At 43.5% G+C, this 19499-nt stretch overlaps 1 protein-coding gene across 14 annotated transcripts in view; it reads left to right on the plus strand.

Annotated features, from left to right (window-relative positions):
• The window catches only part of BLTP1 (bridge-like lipid transfer protein family member 1), a 224149-nt gene that overhangs the window by 75980 nt on the left and 128670 nt on the right, over positions 1–19499 (plus strand). For all 14 annotated transcript variants that reach the window (XM_075929828.1, XM_075929829.1, XM_075929830.1 and 11 more), the window contains exons 17-22: positions 4264–4442; positions 4586–4692; positions 10095–10303; positions 14705–14932; positions 15422–15559; positions 17561–17737. In XM_075929828.1, the coding sequence (XP_075785943.1) occupies positions 4264–4442; positions 4586–4692; positions 10095–10303; positions 14705–14932; positions 15422–15559; positions 17561–17737 (1038 nt within the window). The remainder of the gene's footprint in view (positions 1–4263; positions 4443–4585; positions 4693–10094; positions 10304–14704; positions 14933–15421; positions 15560–17560; positions 17738–19499) is intronic.

Consider the following 19499-nt stretch of genomic DNA (forward strand, 5'->3'; position numbering starts at 1 on the left):
GGGGTCAGGTAAGAAGTACCTCTCCATGGCCACTGCAGCGAGCACAGCTGGAGAGGGTGCATGTCTCCCAACTGACGCAGGTCCAAGTTTGTCTGCCTTCTGCCATCCCCAACCAGAGTGAGGATTTCAGCAAATTGTGCACTTTCACCTCCTGACAAAAAGGAACAGCAGCAATGTTCCCATACAAATGCGGGGGGCAGAAGGGGGGAAGCTTCAGCCCTCCACCTTGTCCTCCCTAAAGAGTGCCTGGCAGGTAGGAGGCTTGGGGCTGGTGCGGTCACAGAAAGGGGGAGCCCCTTTCATCTGACTTGTGATTCTGCCTCTTTTCTGTATGGTTTTATGAGAAGCAATCATATTCCAGACAAATCCCATTTTCCTGGCACAACGAACCCCTTCCCTTGCTTTAATTTATGATAAGAAGAAGCTGTATACCAAATTTCGTGGTCCTAGCTCTTACCTTTAGTACAAGTTCTTGAACAGACAGACACTCTCAAGTCTATAGTAGATGTAAATGTTTGGGTCATTCTTTTCTATGTATTCTGTTAATTGTGGGGTGGGGAGGGTTAGCTATCAATATCCATTAGTATTAATAGAAGCAATTTGGATAAATTCACACATACTGTGCTGAAAACATCCCCTCTGAAGTTTTTATCTCCTTATTAAACTTGCCCTAGTTTTCTATAAAGAGTTTGTAAATATTTTTACAGAACAATTTAATAGAACTTAATTAAACTAAGAAAAAATTTCATTGGAGATGAGAGCTTATTTTATGCAACGTTTTTTGTTTCTGTGGGGTTCAAACAGTGTTTTTTTACCCTGTTAGAAATCACTTAAACTAAGAGTCACGAGGTAATTGTTAATAATTTTATTTTTAATTCCTGCCACCAACCAGTTCCAAGAAAATAATGTTTTTGACCCAGTTAAGTGAATTAAATGTGAAGCTGTTTAATTTAACTGGTTGAGTTGAGGAGAAAAACCTTATTGACAGTTTACTGCATAAAATGTGTACCTTGTTGATTTGTGTTTGTCATCTTCTTTAAATGCTTGTATAGTTCCTTTGTGAAATTGTGTGTTAAACCTGATCTTGATACTGCTAGAACCTTAGGGTATGTCTACACAGCAAAGTTATTTCGAAATAACAGCCCTTTTTTGTAAATAACTTTCCTAGCGTCTACACAGCCGGAGCGCTTATTTCAAATTAGGTAAACCTTATTCTACGAGGAATAACCCCAAATTCGAAATAGGTATTTCAAAATAAGTGCTGTGTAGACACTTATTTCAAAATAGGGGGCCTCCAGCCTTCCCAGGGTGCCCTCAACCAAGAACACGTCTCTCCCTCCTACTCTCCCTGGAGCCCGTAAAGGGGTAGACTCTGGCCACAATGCCTGTGCAAGCTCCAAGCCTGCCAGCCCAGAGCCAGCAGTCACTGCCCCTGACCCAGTGGCCCCAAAACATGAGTCAGCAAGCCACTGGCAGCCAGCCCTCCACCGTTCCCCAGGAGCAGTCTGCCAGCTCCCAGGAGCCTGCCAGGGCCCAGGTAGGTGCATTCCTGGTCCCGGGTGGAGATCATGGATCTTATTCAGGTTTGGGGGGGATGCCCCCAACGTCCATGATCTCCGCACTAGATAAGGGAATGTGGCCGTCTATGGCAGGAGAGCTGCCAGCCTGGCCACCAAAAGCCACATGCGAACCCAGAAGCAGATTTGCATGACAGTTGGTCTGGCGAGACTCCCACCCCTGAGCTTCCCCTCTCCCTTTTCCCCTTGCTTCCCCTTTCTAGCTCCCTCCTCCAGGTTTCCCCCTCCCCGCTCCAACCCTCTCTTCTCTCCTCTCCTCTCCTGCCTCCTTTCTCCAGTTTCACTAGTTTCATTCCCCCCTCCTCCCCAGTTTTGTTAAATAAAGAGTTTGTATTCATGAAAATACATGTATTTTATTTTACATCAGGAAGGGGGGTTAGGAATGGGTAAATGGAAGGATATGAGGGAGGAATGAGGCACAAGGCCCCAGTGGGGCAGACCAAGGAGGCTCTTAGTGCTCCCTCAGGGTGGAGGCTGTCCTTCAGGACCTCCTGGATACTGACAGCCCCCCAATGGACGTCCTGGATGGCAGCCTGAAGAAAGTGCAGCCAGGCTCTCAGCAACGCATCAACAAGAAGCACCAGAGTGCCCAGGGGCAGCTCTGGCTCCATGTTGCAGAGTGCTGTGGTGTCCCAAGTAAGGGCAACCAGAGCATGAAGAGACAAAAATGCTTTTGCTGTTCCTCATCGAGGTAGACAAGCAAGTAGGGAAAGCTGAGAACTGGTTGTCTGGGGGGAGGGGGGGAGTCCCTTTAAGCACAGACCTCACATGGCCTCAGGCAGCAGCCCCACACAGTAAGTACTGACCTGGTGCCCTGCTGGAACTGGTTCCGGCCAGCCTTAAATGCAATTCAGAGTCCGCTCAGTCTGGACGCACTATTTCGAAATCGCAAAATGATATTTCAAACTTCATTTTGTGTGTAGACGCATTATTTTAAAATAAGATATTTTGAAATAACACTGTAGTGTAGACATACTCTTATTTCCACCCATATTTTTTTCTTAAACAGTTACAAAATATATCAAGAAACTTGTTTCAAATTGGTGACACAGTAGTTGGGGTTGCAGGATAGAAAATCTTAGGGTGGAGGATAAAGAGACTGGTGGGCAAGTGAGAAGAAAAAGAGAATTTTTTTTTCATTTTGGAATGAAAAGCACTGGGTAGGGAAACAGTGTGTATACAGCTGTCACTCTTTCATAGTTTTTTCCCTCTGCCCCTGCTTTATCCACTGATGCATGTGCTCCCCTGCCACTTAATTCTGCTCAATCCACCATCATTCTGATTCAAAACCTCATCCTCCTTCAATTTGGAAACCCTACTTGCTCAAGAATGGTTTGAGCCATGGTTGAACCACTCTACTCTGGTTTGAGAAACCCCCTCTTCATTCCTTTCTAACTTCACAGTTCAGAAACGTTCCCTGTCCTACTTCATAGCCCCACCATCAGGAATTTTTGAAGTATTTTGAAGTAGGAATAAGAGATCCTCTGGAAAAGGGCTTTTTTCCAGAGGATCGGGGCCAGTGTAGACGCTCTTTTCCGGCTTTTCTGAAAGCCAGAAAAAAGCGGCGGACATTTTTATTTAAATGCCGCGGGGGATATTTAAATCCCCCGCGGATTTCCCTATTACGACCGGTAAGATTAGCATGCCCCTTTCGGAAAAGGGGCCAGTGTAGACGTACCCAACCTGAGTAACATAACTTTAGAATACTTTCAGTCCCCAGGAAGAGTGCGTTTCTCCCTGGCAAACCACACTGCTTTAGCCATCTCAGAATAATCTTGCTGTCCTATTCATTTGATTTCAGATTGGGATTTGTATTTATGGATGTATTGTTGGAAAACTTGTTTTTCATTATATGAAAATTTTTGAACACCAACAATCCAAATATGTTAATGACCCATTTTTTTCTTTATTTGGGAGTAACTATACGGGTTGGTTTATTGTTTGCAAGATTAGGCCTTATGTCCGTATCCTGCAAAAACGTACACACTTGCTTAGTTCTAAGCATTTGAATAATCGTATGTCCAGAAGTTAAGCATCTAGTTAAAATATCTTTGAAGCACATAGTCTAATAGAAAACTGTATTTAAAACTCATGGATTCTTTGACTCAGACATTTTCTGAGTGGCCCTGATCTAGTTGCTTAAATGTCTCCGAACTTTAGCTTGTGTATATATAAAACAGAGATAATACTTAACTACTCCACAGGAATGTTATGAAGTGTGATTAATGTTTCAAAATACTTGGAAACTTTTTAATAGTAGTGCTATAAACGTGAATTATTATTGTTATTATTACTGTACTTAGAATTTGAAATCTTCAGATACTGGGGTTTTGTAGAGTTGAATTAAATATTACATTTTTGAGGTTTTATGATATAGGCCATGAATGTGTCGGTGTTATAGAGGTCAGATGAGAACATGTGGCTAGAACTCATGACTTCTGTGTTCTAGCCTTCAGTGTGCATGTGCAAGTCACTGGGGTCATGATTCTTTAAAGAAGTTCTGAGCACCTCTAGCTCTAATTGTTCAGTGGGAGCTGTGAGTGTTCAGCACTTCTAACAATCAGGGCCTTATATCTGCTTGCTGCATGTAGTTCATCTGTCTATAAAGTGAGTATACTGGTGCATAGAACTGTACAAATTGTAATTGGAGTTCATCCTATGAATAGTGTTAATATTTCATTTGTAGGGAGAAGATGTTGATCTTCATTTATTTCTACCAGATTGCCATCCTACTAAATATTCTCTCTTTATGCTGGTGAAGGATTGTCATCCTAATAAAATAAATCCTGAATCCTGTATTTCTGACGAGTGTCAAAGTGGTCAAAAAACAGGCAAGCCCAAATGGAGGAATATAACTCAAGAAGAGTGAGTTCTGTTACTTCTTGGAATATATATTAGCTCCCTGTATATTTGTACTTGGGGGTAGAATATTATTAGTTCTGTTTTTCTGTATGCATTAGAAATTAGTGAAACAATGAATACTTTAAAAATTTCTTTCTTTTGGGTAGGGCTGGATGGGTTGAATGCTGGACTGTACCAAGTGTTACATTCACAATTGACTACACTTGGCACCCAATTTATCCACAGAAGGCAGATGAACAGTTGAAGCAATCATGTAAGTGTTACTTTATTTCTGTTGTATTTTAAGAGTGAGTCGGGGAAAAAAAGCCATGACTTTGTATGGCCATTTTTATTTAAAATTCTAGTTTTCACCAAATAAATTGAAAGCATGAAAATGTAATGAAGCCATGGACTAAGCAGGCAATATTCTGAATAACGTCACACCCCCATTCTTACTGGGCCCCAATTTAATTTTTTGCTAAGCACAGAGTAGAGCTCCATCTGTTCAGGACTTGTCCAAAAGCATTACCCAGTTAGACCTCTGGGCTATTGTGTGTAAAACCATTGTAAATGGATGTTAATTGTTTCTAGTCAGTTTCCAAAGAGAAAATAAACATTTAATGCACATAACCCACATTTTAAATAGTGTTTGGAATACCATGAATAATTTTTGAGCAAGAGCTATTGGTGGACAATAAATCTACAGGTGTTTAATCTACAAAAGTCTACCTTTTTCTTCTCTGAGATGATTTCTTAGTCTTTACTAGGGATGTCAACATGTAGACAATTACACGATTAACTGATAAGCCTGGGCTTATTGATTAATCTTGTCATCTACACGCACTCACCCTTGCTGCCTTTGTATCAGAAGCAGCAAGATGGGAGGGCAGCTAGAGCCAGTGCCCCTGAGGAGCTGGCTTAAAAGCCAGCTTCCCATGAGCACTGGATATGCCTGCCCCTCTACTTCCATGCTGCTGCCTCTGATACAGAGGCAGCCATGTGGAAGATGAGTGGAGGAGCCAGCTTTCAAGCAGGCTCCCCACATGTACTGGCTCTGTGGACCTGTCTTTCCCCCTCTCCCCTTTCTGCCTCCTACAGAAGCAGCTGGGAGGACAGGGGAGGCATGAGTCAGTGCTGGGGGGAGCCAGCTTAAAAACCAGCTCCTCCCAGCACCAGCTCCCCAGTGCTGTCTGCCCTTCCTCCCCACTGCAGCCTCTATCAGAGGAAGCAGCATCGGGGGGAGAGGGTGAGCCGTGGGAGGGGGCGGGGGGGGGGGGGGCGGGAGAGCTGCCGTGAAGCAGCCTCTGTCTGTGGGGAATTTGGACCTCCCACAGACAGGGGCTGCTGCTGCCCCACACTACTGCCTCTGTATTAGAGGCAGCAACACCGGGTGGCTGGCGGAATCGGTCTGTGCGGGAAGCCTATTTTTAAACTGGCTCCCCTCACAGACCGGTTCCCACCTGCCACCCTGTGCTGCTGCCTCAGATATAGAGGCAGCAACACAGGGTGGCAGGAGGCTCCCTGGGAATGGGGCCAGAGCGCACTGGTTCCCAGCCCTGCCTCCAGAGACCATCGAATAGTCATGTAACTGCTAAAATGTCATGCAGTTACACAACTACTCAGTTACAAGCTACCTAACATCCCTTACCTTTATAGCGTGGCTCCTTGATGCATTGTGTCACCTGGACTCTTGAGAGTTGAAGACATTTCAGAACCCCCTCAGCAAAACAAGCAGACTGGGGAATCTCCATAGTTAATAGCATTTCAACTCTTGGCTCAGTAGCTGAGAGATGCTCACAGTTACTGGTGAAACAGAAGTCTGCAACCTGTAACCAAAGTGGTACAGGAATTGGGATCAGCATATAAAATATCAGTTCCCTAAATGATCATTAGGGCTCCTTCTCTGTACCATACAATCTTCTTCCCATAAGTCCAGCAAGAATGCACATACCCTCATTTCACTAGATGTCCCATTTTGTCTTTGTCAGTCTTTTAGACAGAATCCCAGTTTAGAGCAGTTAGCTGATGATAGATGCTTCCCCCCACCAAGCCCTTCCTCTAGGTCCATAAAGCATCCTATGGCTTAATTAAGTAACACAGTACTGGCCTGTATCCAAAGCGGTACAGAGATTGGCACCTACCTATCATAGTAGACAACTTTTGATCCTGTATCAATCAATGCTTTATCTACTGTACCATCTGTAACGCCTACATTTATAACTTTCTTCCACTCCATGGCACTGTGTCTCAGCTCTAAAAGGTACCTAGTATATGACCTGCCAGGTGGGTTGCCCACAATGAAAACTTCATATATAGCTTCAGGACCAGCTTCACAGGTGATAAATCAGCCCCGTCTAGTCAGAGGCTCATGGCTCTGTGCATGGAGCTGACGGATTGGACAGGGCTGATTAATCACCTGTCAAGCTGTGTGGCCCTGCAGCTTAGAGGGAACACTGTTCAGGACACGTGTGGAGCATATTGGATAACTCTTGCATCTATCTGAAAGTCTCTGGGTCCTTCTAATTGAATTGCCCTACTCTGTGAATAAAGTATCTATTTAATATCCATATCTCCTCTTTACTGCTTCTTCTGCCCTGGAGAAATAGAAACCAGTGTTTTGGATTACACAGTCTACCAGTTTTTATCAAGTGAGATAACCTAAATTTGAACTGTCCCAGTTTGTAATCAAAACTTTGTCTTTCAGTTGCAAATTTTAAAATGATGCATTACTCTTGTAAGTGAAAAGCAGGTGACACTACATTAGATTTGTCCAAATTGTTAATCTAGCCTAACAAATAGAGTACTTCAGCTAAGTGAGTCATTGCGCAAATCCAAAAATTTCTTGTTGTGTGGGAGAGAATATTATGGGACAAGTTAATTTTGTCCTGTAGTTGATTTTTCAAGTGATCTTTCTGTGTTGTTGTAATATCATTCAGCTCTTGCAGTATTGTACCTTCATAGACAGAGTTGAAAGTAGGTTTAAGATCAGGAATGTGCAGGCTACCAACAGCTACATTGCTGTTTTTGACTGGCAACGTACCATAGATACTGCAGTAGAAGTGAACCAAGAGGAGGGTTAGGAGTGGTACAGTTGGATTAAAGGAAGTTATTTCACGCATAAGTATTAGCAAGGATGAAACTATGAAGGTGCTTGTAGGAGAAATGGTAGTAAGTGGACAGGGGAAGTTGGCGTTATTGGTTTGAGAGAACATACAGTAAGTGCCATGAAAAAATGAGAGTCTGAGAAGGGGCAAGTTGTAAAATGGTCTTGGAGGTAAAACTCTGAAATCTGTCAGTGGTATAGTGGTGAAGTGAGAGCCAGTGGAATGTCACTGAATGTGGAATGGTATCATAATCAAGATCCAGAAAGATGGTTCTATCAGTAATTTGAATGGATGTGATTGGACCAAGGTAAGTTTTAAAAAGGACTGCAGGAGGTTTAAGTAGCCCTAGATTGGAGATAAGTCTCTCCATGTGAATTTTAAAAGCACAGCCTTAAAAGAAAAGGTGAAATATCAGAAAGATTTCTCTGGAAGTAACAGAAGGATAAAGATTGGGCCTGGAGCTCTGGATTTCTATTTTTCAGTGACTTGTATACCAAATCTGTTTGATTTACAAGTCTGTGTCTTCAGTCCTCTCGCCTTTCAATTAAATCTGGATGTGCAAGTTTGTACATCAGATGTAGTAGCTAAAACTTGGTTAACAATTGTACTGATGAGGTGTCACGGGGTGGACTCATCACCATGACACCTCCTGCCGGTAGCCCTGGGAATTAGCTTGTTAGCTCACAGGGCACCTCCCTCTGACTGGTTTTTCCCCATGTCCTCACTTCATGCTCTCAGCTCCGGACCCGTGTGGCTCCCAGACTACAGCATCCCCTTCAGGACAGTGCCCACTCCAGTGTCTCTCGGCTCCCTTCCTGGGGGTGGGATTGTTTTATCAGTAGTCCTGTCTCTGCACTCTAGGATCCTCCCCTCCAAGGGAACCCCCAGTTCCTCTATACCCACCTTACTTCAGTGACCCACCACCAGTCTTCATCTAGCCCCTGTCTCAGGGGCACACTACAGTCTGAAATGGCCACTCATCATTGGCAAGGGGTGTGTGGATCTGATGTCTTTTCCTATCCTGGCTGTCTCCCAGCAGCACAAGTACTTTCAGGCCTTGTTTCAGGCCCTGCAGCCTGGAAGTGAGATCAGGCCAGAGATCCCCAGCTCTGCCTGCCTTTTCCCAGCATAACTCTGTCTCAGGAAGCCCCCATCTTCCCTGGCAGCCAGGTCCCTTCTGCTCCCCAGCTAGAGCAAGAGTCTCTCTCTTCCTCCTTCCTGCAGCCCTTATACAATCCACAGCTGGGCCGTAATTGGCAATATCAGCCTCAGCTGTGGGCTTTGCTCTCAGCCTTCAGGGCTGAATTTTAGCTTTAAAGGGCCAGTGTGGGGCAGATGCCCAATCACATGAGAGGCCAAGTGAGAAGAGATTCTGGGTCACTTGTCTTGTGCTCTGCTAGGTCTATTGTGCTGATGGGAGTTAAATAGTCAACCTATATTTTCTGACAGGTCATTTAAAAGCCTGAATAGGTACAGGGAACACATCTGCTGAGTAACAGAGATTAATCTTTTATATAGTCTGTTTTCTCAACATGTTATGTAAACAAATAATGGTCATTTAAAAATTAAGTACAGTACTGAATATTCACAGTAGAAAATCAAGTTGAGTTCAAAGATGTGTCCTTAAAAGATGCACTGGATACATGTGCATAGATGCAATAGTTTAGTGCACACTGAGTCTTAAAATTACACTGGGAGAGTTACAGCCTTATTTCTTTTGCAGCAAGGAACTGACAGACTTTCCTAGCAGAAACTTGTAGCTCCAGAGCCCCAAAAGATTTTGACATTTCCTTTTTTCCTTATCTCTTTTAGTTCAGTTCCTAAACCAGGAGTGGGAAACCTCAGGCTTGGGGGCTGGATGTGGCCCCTGACGCTCAGGGCTCCCCCAGCATTGGGGAGTCCATGTTGGTGCTCCTGCCCACCTGCTGCCCCACCATAGTGTTGGAGCAAACAAAATCTACTAGCCTGCCCTCCCCCACGCTCTTGTGTGATGTGCAGCTGCTGACTGATTTTTCTGTGGGTCAGTGGCCCCTGACCCAAAAATGTTTCCCCACCCCTGTCCTAAATCATAAAACAAACCCATCCACACCGTTCTCTGAATTACAATGAAAAGGCGGGAAATAAACTGTACAATTACTATCTTTGTTATTGCTATATTTAGGTTGTTCCAAGGGAGCAAATTTGGGCCCACAATGTCATAAATTTCTTTATCTATTTAATACACTACTTTATAATATTCATATTTTTCCTGTTCTTCTGCCAAAGCTGCCTGTTTTTGTGAGAAACTGAATATCCATACGACTGAAAGTCACATCACTTTTTTAAAAAGTGAGAGTAAAGAATAATAAAAAATATTTGATGTTTAAATTAAAGACATTGGATCTCATTTGCATAGTACCTGTTAAATAAAACATTTCATACTCCTTGTTAAAATTACCTGATTTGTTCATTGTTTGGAGAAATGTATTTATTCTGTATTATAAAAATATCCACCTACAATGGAAAACTGCAGATCTGTCCTAACTTGAAAATTCAAAAGATTTCTTTTTGTTTTGTTTTGTTTATTCGTAAGTGTCAGAAATGGAAGAAACCATGTTATCTGTACTAAGGCCATCACAGAAGACCGTTGATAGAATAATTTCATCTCCCACAGTTTCAACTCGCCTTCCTATTGATCCTTCGGAGCTTCCACCTGATAAACTACATGTGGAACTAGAACTCTCCCCAGATTCTCAGATAACCCTCTATGGACCTCTGCTAAACGCCTTTTTGTCTATAAAGGTATGAATAAAAGCACGTCATTGTAACAAGTAGGGAAGATACATTTAACATGATTAGAAAGTCAAACCACTCCAATTTTATGAAGCAGCAAATACTCTGTAAGAGAAGAAGCTTAATTTTTTGGCATTGTGATGCTTGCTTGTAACAAGATCTTCTTATGAATTGCTAAGAACCTTGTTTTTCTAAAACGGAAGCAAACCTTTTGGGCATCTACTTGAAGTTAACCTAACTCAGACATGGTCACATTGAATCAGATAAAATACAACTTACTTGAAATAGGAATAGGAGCACTCCCAAGCAGAATCTCTTCGTAGTGGTGTTAAACAAATAAAAAACCATGGCGTAATCTGTCTAAAATGTATATTGCTCTATTTTGCTCTCGTGTGTAAAGAGCACACCTAAGTAGATTTCTTTACCTAAGTAGATTTTTTGGATTCCTTTTTACATTGACAAAATCAAGGAAGTTCAAAGTTAACGCTTATGATGCATCATTAAGTAGTCCTCATTATGCATAGGTATTGCCTGCCTCTTTGAACAGGGAGTGATTAGGATCTTATTGGATGCTGCTATATGTGGGCACAACAGGGAGCATGAAAAGATCATTTCAGCCTTAATTGTTAATTTAATGAGATTTTTGATGTTGGGTTTTGGTAGTAAAATTCAGATTGACCTACCGAACTACACTATAAACAGATCTCTAATTAGTATCCTTAAATTTTTTAGTTATCTTTTTAAGAACTTGTAGTTAGCATGTACAGAGTTCTACTTAGGGACAGCCTTTCTTTAGAGATTCCTGGTTTCTGCACTGAATTCTTTGAAATGTCTATAGTGCTGCGCAGTAGGCGGGGAAAATATTAGAGTAAATCAAAACTTTAAAGACATATACCCTCCAAGAATATACAAAATAAAATATTTTTCATTTAATTTATTGGCTATTAACTTTTGCATTTTAAAATGCTTCCATTTCTTCCCTCTTCTTTGTAGCTATGTCCTTTTCTAGGCCAGTGATTCTCAAACAGGGATACGGATACCCCTGCGGGTATGCCATAGTCTTCCACGTGGTATGCCAACTCACATAGATTGTTGCTTAGTTTTACAGCAGGCTACATGAAAAGCACTTGTGAAGTCACTACAAACTAAAACTTCATACAGACAGACATTTCTTTTGTACAGAGCTCTCAATTACTACTTTTATCAGTTTTTCCTCAACATGATGGTTGTGTTTTATTTTATAATTGTATGATAAAAATGAAAATAAGCAATTTTTCATTGATAGTGTGCTGTTACACTTATATTTTTATGTCTGCTTTTGTAAGCAAGTACTTTTTAAGTGAAGTGAAGTTGGGGTATAGAAGACATAGCAGCCTTGTGAAAGGAGTACAATAGTAGGGAAAAGTTGAGAACCACTGTTCTAGAGGAAATGGAGGTACAGTGGGCAATGTTGTTGTCTTTTTGGTGCAAAAGGGAAGAAATCTAACATGTGAATCTCACTTGATTAACTAGAAAATGTTCATTTGCTCAGGAATCTGCTTTGAGTAAAGCAGATTGGCTCTATGCTCAGGTCTTTTAGGAGACTTTCATTGTAGGACAGATCAAAGGGAGTTTTCTGAGCCAGGCCTTTTAAGTAATCAACTTTCTTGGTTGTTCTGAGACACTTAGACTGAAAAAGAATGATATATATTTGTGTAAATTATAAATTTTAGGTGGGACTTTCAAAAATACTCACCATTAACTTAGTGTTATAATTGAAATCAGTGTGAATTTATCATTGAATGTGGTAGGAGTACAATTATAGGAATATGAAGTACTTTTCTCCCCATGTCATTATATATTTATACTGTAGCACTCATGGCATGATAGGGAGTTTCCATTTTAGCCCCAGTTACTGTAAAAACTTCTGAGATTCACATGATAGTTTACTCTTTCTCAGAGCTCTTGATCTGTAGAGGAAGCTTCTTCCTCTACAGAGGCTGAATTCTTATGATATTTATAAATAATATTATGTCATAACACTGAGAATGCAAGTTTTTGGGGTTACGAAAGAATGCTTATCCCTGTCTTCTAAAACTACTGAAATGCAATTTGAAAATTTAAATGCATGATATCCTTTCCAAGTGTTCCTGCTTGTTATAGTTGCTAGTATTTGTATCATATGACTTTCTGTTCTTCCAGCTATGGAGCTCTTTAATGTGGAACATTCTGTTTCAATTCACCAGTTTGTAATGGATGCTTGTAACTCTTTCTGTCCTCTGAGAGACTCTAGCAGCAAGTTACCAGTATTTTTGATATCCTCTACTGGTCCTTCTTTAACGTACTTCTGCCAGCTCTATCTCTGTCACAACATTCTGCTCCAACAGAGAAACATCCTTTGAAATTAGGGAAGCCTTTAAGTGACTGTTAGAAATTAAAAGAGAGGGGCCTGTATAGTGGAGCTACTAAGGTGAGGGTTCTTACTTAGAGTGCATTATATAGCATCTTAATGTGTAAAACACTTTAGAAAGAACTAGTATACAGGCAGTCCCCGGGTTACGTACAAGATAGGGACTGTAGGTTTGTTCTTAAGTTGAATCTGTATGTAAGTCAGAACTGGCGTCCAGATTCAGCCGCTGCTGAAACTGACCGCCGGTTCTGACTTACATACAGATTCAACTTAAGAACCCCAAGCTTCCCCAAGTCAGCTGCTGCTGAAACTGATCAGCGCTGATTCCAGGAAGCCTGGGGCAGAGCAACTCTGCCTCGGGCTTCCTGTAGTCAGCGCTGGTCAGTTTCAGCAGCGGCTGACTTGGGGACGCCTGGGGCAGAGCAGCTGGGGTGCTGCTTGGTTGCTCCAGTAGCACCGCTCCTCGGCGCTACTGGACCAACCCAGCAGCACCCCAGCTGCTCTGCCCCAGGCATCCTGATTCAGCCACTGCTGAAACTGACCAGCAGCGGCTGAATCAGGACCTGGGGCAGAGCAGCTGGGGTGCTGCCGGGTTGCTCCAGTAGTGCCCAGAGCGGCGCTGCAGGACCAATCGGCAGCGCCCCAGCTGCTCTGCTCCAGGGTCCAAAACAAAAGCCTGGTCTACTGGGGGGGGAGGGAACACTAGCCGCGCTCCCCCCCCCCCCCCAGCAGACCAGGGACACGGGGAGCAGAGCCGCAGTGGCAGCAGGGTGCCGCGCCTCTGAGGCTTTGCTCTGGCAAAGTCTCAGAGGCGCGGGACCCCCCCGCGGCTGCAGCTTCAGTCCCGGTGCCTGTGGTCTGCTGGGGACCGTCCCCAGCAGACCACAGGCACCCGGACTGAAGCGGCAGCAGCGGCGGGTTCCCGCGCTTCTGAGGCTTTGCTCTGGCAATGCCTCAGAAGCAAGGGAACCCGCCCGGTGCCCCTGGTCTGCTGGAGACGGTCTCCAGCAGACCAGGGGCACCAGAGCAGCTTACGAACGGGGCTTTCTCGCCCCGGAGCTCGCAGGTAGCAATCCGCTACCTCGACCTCCGGGGCGAGAAAGCCCCGTTCGTAAGTGCGGATCCGACATAAGTCGGATCCGCGTAAGTCGGGGACTGCCTGTAATTCTATTATAATGCATGTTCCACACTGGGCTGTAGAATATGCCTATATTTTATGCTTGTCTTTGTCAAGGGCTTGGAGAATGAGACTATTTTCCTTCTTTATACCAGATAGCGCCTCTTCATGATTTATTTGACTTCGTCTCATATGCTTAAACATATGTGGGATTGGGGTATTAGAAGGCAAGTGGTGTAAAAGATAAGAAGAGATGGTACAACTAAATATATAAAGTGTACACATTTGAGTTTTTAAAAATGATAAACTATTCTTATTTGTTCCCCAGCCTGGTCATAAAATGGCTTACTACTTATAGGATGTAAGTAAATCTCAGCCATCGAAATGGCTTTTTTCCCCTGCAACATTTATTTAAATGAGGGAGGATTAATTCCTCCATTTAAAAAAAAAAGTTCAGACTTTGCTTTGTTTAAAAATCAAATTGCATATTTTGTGATTCAAGGAAATAGTAATAGGATATATATCTCTTCATTTCATGGTCATTAATTCAAATATAGCCCAGATTAGTAATGATGACAAATCCTTGTGAAACTGAAGATAAGTGGCCTGTGTTAAATAAGTTTGGACTCAAGTCTAATGACCAATTGAAAAGTATCTACAGCTCAAAACCCATCACCACTTTGACGTTAACTGGAACGTTTTTGACAGTATTTGGGCCAGAGATTGGCTGTACATGGAGATTGAATTATTGTAATTAGTAGCGCAGCTGGGGCTACAGTGTGTTATAGAATTAAAGCCTTAGTGCTTGGAGGGGGGTAGGACTAAGCCCTGAATTGTGTTGCATGATACTGCTAATGGTACAGTTTGCCTTCTTTAATGATCACTGCAATTATTCACTTTCCAGGAAAATTACTTTGGAGAAGATGACATGTATACAGATTTTGAAGAAGTCATTTCAAGCCCTGTCCTATCAATGTCAACATCTTCAAGCTCTGGCTGGACAGCAGTTGGATTGGAGAATGACAAAAAGGGAAGTGAGAGTTCAGCCAAACCAGTTCATCCCCTAACCCTGCGCCCTTGGGACATTACTGTACTACTTAATTTGTACAAAGTGCATGGACGCCTACCAGTGGTAAGCTCTTGGGAGCCTGAGTCATCAGGTGTATGCAGGTGTGGAGAAGGGGGAGAGAAGTGGTTCAACTGCTGCATGGCACCAGGCCCCTTCAGTGATCCCCAAAGACACACCCAGGGAACAGGGTGCCATGACGGAGAGAAGTTGGGTTGATGTGGCTTGGGAGCTGGTAATGGACAGCACCCTCATCCCCATTGCAAGAGTTTGAGACTTCTGCTCTAAATGAACAGGGCATCTCACTAATCTTGCAATCTGATCTGTGCAGGCAGAACTATTGATTTTGGTAGGACCCTGGGTCTGTGTGTGTATAAGGGTTGACTTGCACAGATCAGACTGTAGATTAGAGAAGCCTATGTAAATTAATATTAAATGGATTCTTTTGTCAAGCAGTGCAGGAAAATGCTCACATTCTGCAGTCTTTCATCTGACAATCTCAGCAGTTTTGTGTATCTGCAACTTCTCACAGCAGGATATGTTGATTAATTTTAGCACTGCAGCACGGATGGTCCTGATTGCCCTACTGCTTTCTTGGAAAGATTGTGTTTTGAGATGAAAAAAGGATTTAGGGAGACCATGCTGCAACTTGTACTATCCCCACTGAATTTATTTTTGAATGACAGCTATCAGGTAATATGAATATTCTTTTTATGTTGGAGTGCTGATTTTAACGTGAAACTAAAACTGAATCATGTTTTGACTGAATCCGTGCCAATGAAAACACAAATGTTTTCAAGGATGACTCATGAAGAGCATTTAGAAAAATTATATAGTAGTAATTCTGCTTGTGTTGTGCATTTTTTATTTATTTCTGTTCAGCCTTCATTTTTAGTTCATGCTCAAGAGAAAAGGATTTTTGTTCTGTTAATGTTTCCCTAAAACTGTCTAGAAAGGATACTGTAAGTGCCTGGAATTTTGGCTTGCATCTCAGTCTGGGACCAGCTAGTTCCACCTCCCTAGTGAGCAACAGAGGATTTTTGGCTGAATTATCTGATTGGCCAGCTTGACCAATTGGCTGGAGGAATCAACAGGCTGGCTCTTCAGCCCAACAGCAGCATTTGGCTAACAGTTGGCCAACCTTATCATTGCAGTTGTGTCTGTGCCTGCCTTGTCCCCTGCTTGGTTTCTGGCTTCCCATTCTGGTTTTGACCATTGGCGCTGACTCATGGGTCTTGACTACAGCTCTGTCTCCTAGACATGAATACTCATGCTCCAGTTTGTGGCAGTTTGAGCAGCTCAAAATAAAAAGGGGTAGCTGCTAATGTTCCCACTAATCTTTTTCCATACATGTATGGATATTTTTCTTTCCATGTATGGAATAATTTTTATGGGCACTGAGGTGTGTGTGAATATGCACCACCAGCAGAAACAAAAAACCTCATTAGCTGGGTGTCATTTGAATCTCTCCTGAGTGGCTTCACAAGCCCACAGCTTACAGGGAACACTGGGAACTTTTTTTTTCTTGATGGATTCTAAAAAATCTAACATCCTCTTGTTGGGCTTGGTAGATGTTCTGCAGCATTTAGAAACTCAAATTAGGGCCCTGCATATGCAAGACACTGTCTTTCAAAGTCAAGCCTTGCTCCAGGTCCATGAAAACTGAAGAGTGGTTTACCAACAAAGTTCAGTCAGGATTGTGTATTATGAATATGTATTTTGTGTTTTTGCTTAGTTATTTAATTCAGTAAGGAAATATATAATATTGGAAACCTGGGTGCCTTCTATGATTTTTCCCTAGACTTAGTTCAGAATGTGAGAAACTCCAGACATAAGTATAGAAGGCATCTGGTCCACACAACTGCTGTATATTTCATTTGTAACTGGTACCCAGACAGCTGAGAGAAAGTCAACATATATATTATCCACTTGAGTATTAACCGCACCATAAGCAATGAGGGCTCCAAAACTTTGGATGGTCTTGGGTGTAGAATGTGAGCCAGTTGACATAAAGGCATACTAATTTCCCAGAATGAATCTACATGTGCACTCAGTTTGGGTATGTCTGCACTAGCTCGGTAGTTCGAGCTAGGTAGGCAAATGAGGGCAACCGGAGTGTCAAATGAAGCCCGGGCTTCATTTGCATCTTTCTGGGCACCGCCATTTTTAAATCCCCCTTAGTCCGAACTCCGTGTCCGCGGCTACACGCGGCATGGAGTAGGTAGTTTGAATTAGAGATCCTAGTTCGAACTACCTACTCCATGCCGCGTGTAGCCGCGGGCACGGAGTTCGGACTAAGGGGGATTTAAAAATGGCGGTGCCCGGGAAGATGCAAATGAAGCCCGGGATATTTAAATCCCAGGCTTCATTTGCAACTCCGGTTGCCCTCATTTGCCTACCTAGCTCAAACTACTGAGCTAGTGTAGACATACCCTTTGTCTGTATAAATGTTAAACAGATATGAATAAAAGTATAGCATGGTTTGTTGCACATGATATGATGTAAATTCTTACTTCAGCTAATATGTAGAAGGAGATTAAGTCTACTTTGTTCTTTTCATTGTATAGACAACAGTGATATTTTATAGGTCAGGATTAATGTGTTTAAAAAGTATCTTTAGATAATTAAAAAGTGCTAAGACCTGTGTAATCATTCTTTGAGAATAGGAGTCTTTAATTTACTTCTCCTCAACAGCGACCCTCTGTGGATGAACTACTTAGAGAGGGCCATATCAGCTTGTCAGGTCTGCAGCTACGAGCTCATGCTATGTTTTCAGCAGAAGGTCTGCCTGTGGGAAGTGATACTTTGGAATACGCATGGCTGATTGATGTACAGGCTGGATGCCTTACAGCTAAGGTTACAGCACCTCAGGTATGGTCCAAAAATGCTAGGTAACATATTTAGTACAAGGCTTTATCTATATATGCTCATTCATGTTATAGAGGCAGCAGCACAGGGTGGCAGCAACCCCTGTCGGGGGGGAGGTGTCCAAGCTCCCTGTGGACAGAGGCTGCTAGGGGGAATGGAAGGGGTTGAGGGAGGCTGCTCTAGCAGCAGCTTCTGTCCTCAGCGGTTTGGGACCCCCTGGTGCTAGTGCTAGCTGCCAGTAGAAGCTGCTCTAGCAGCAGCCCCTGTTCAGCCCTCTGCCCCTGCGTGGCAGCCTCCCTCATCCCTCCTCCCATGCTGCTGCCTCTGATAGGGGCAGAAATGGCTTTTAAGCTGGCTGGAGGGAAAACGGCTTTTAAGCTGGCTTCCTTCCCCCACCCCCCAGCACTGGCTCCTGCTTCCCTTCCTCCTTTTTGTGGGGGCCTCTCTGGGCTGCAGCCCCTAAAACCCCTTTCCTAATCGAGCCCTGTTGCAAGTAAATATTCTTGTTCATATAAAAAAGACATGCATCACCATAATATTTAAATGCACTTTAGGTGGCATGCAACATTTCCCTGCAAATAGGAACATGTATATTGTTACCTTGTGTAGCACTGAACAAGCATAAATTATGGGAGATAGGAAACTTCAGCAAGTAGTCTAAATGCCAGGAATTGTAGTTAATGAAAATCCTATAAAAAGGGTGCATTTTACATCATGCACCAAAAGAAGCCAGGTTCACTCTACATCTCATGGTAATAAATTTCAGAGATGTGAGTTCTCTGCCTCCTCTTCCTAACTCTCTGAAGTGTCCTATTTGATTAATCATTTTATGAGAAGCAGTTTGATATCGCAGGAACCTAGAATATTTGGAGGACTATGTTAAAATACTTTAGGGGACCCTTAGTATGTGACAACAGCACTTAGGTGGCTCAATTATTGTACAACGTGTTAGTGAACTTAAAAAAAATCACATCTCTGCTGAGTGCATTACCCCACCATCCAAACAAGCCTCAGGATGATCTACAGGTACCTGAGTGGTCTCAGACCAGGGAGCTTGTTGGACCAGGGAAGTCAATGCTCCCCTGCTGGCTGCCCTAGTGCTGGCTCCCAAATCTGGGGCTTCCCACAGTTCCGCTGCCCTGCTAATGCTGGCCCTTCTAGGGCTCTCCCCTGATGACTGACCACTGCCACTGGGGTTTTCTGGGATCCCCCTTCTGGGCCACTTTGCCACAGCTAACTCTGCATGGCTTCTGCAAGCCTTGCTCCCACCAGGGGCTCCCCAGGATTTCCCAGCCACAGGCAGCCCACCTAGGAATGTGAATGACTAGTCAACTGTCCAATAAGCAAATGCTTATTGGATGGTTGACACACTAGTCACTTCCCCTCCCTTGCTGCCTCTATCAGAGAGAGGCAGCAAAGCGGGAGGCAGGGGGGCGGAGTGGAACAGAAGCAGATGCTTCAAAGTGGCAGTGAAGTGTGGACCCCGGGACCAGACCCCAGGCTCCACATGGCACTGCTGCTTTAAATGCCCCATGCAGCCTGGGTCCAGCTGGGAGTCCCCAGTCTCCAGGTGGTGCTACCACTTTGAAATTCTGCCTGGAGCCTGACTCGGGGCTACATGCAGTATTTCAAAGTGGCAGTGCTGTGTGGAGCCCAGGGTCAGCGGACACCGGACTCCATGCGGCACTGCCACTTTGAAACACTGCTTGAGTCCCCCACTGGCCCTGTGCTCCCCATAGCACTTTCACTTATGAAGTGTAACAAC

This window comes from Pelodiscus sinensis, chromosome 5 (assembly GCF_049634645.1).
Source record: "Pelodiscus sinensis isolate JC-2024 chromosome 5, ASM4963464v1, whole genome shotgun sequence".
NCBI classification, from domain to species: domain Eukaryota; kingdom Metazoa; phylum Chordata; order Testudines; family Trionychidae; genus Pelodiscus; species Pelodiscus sinensis.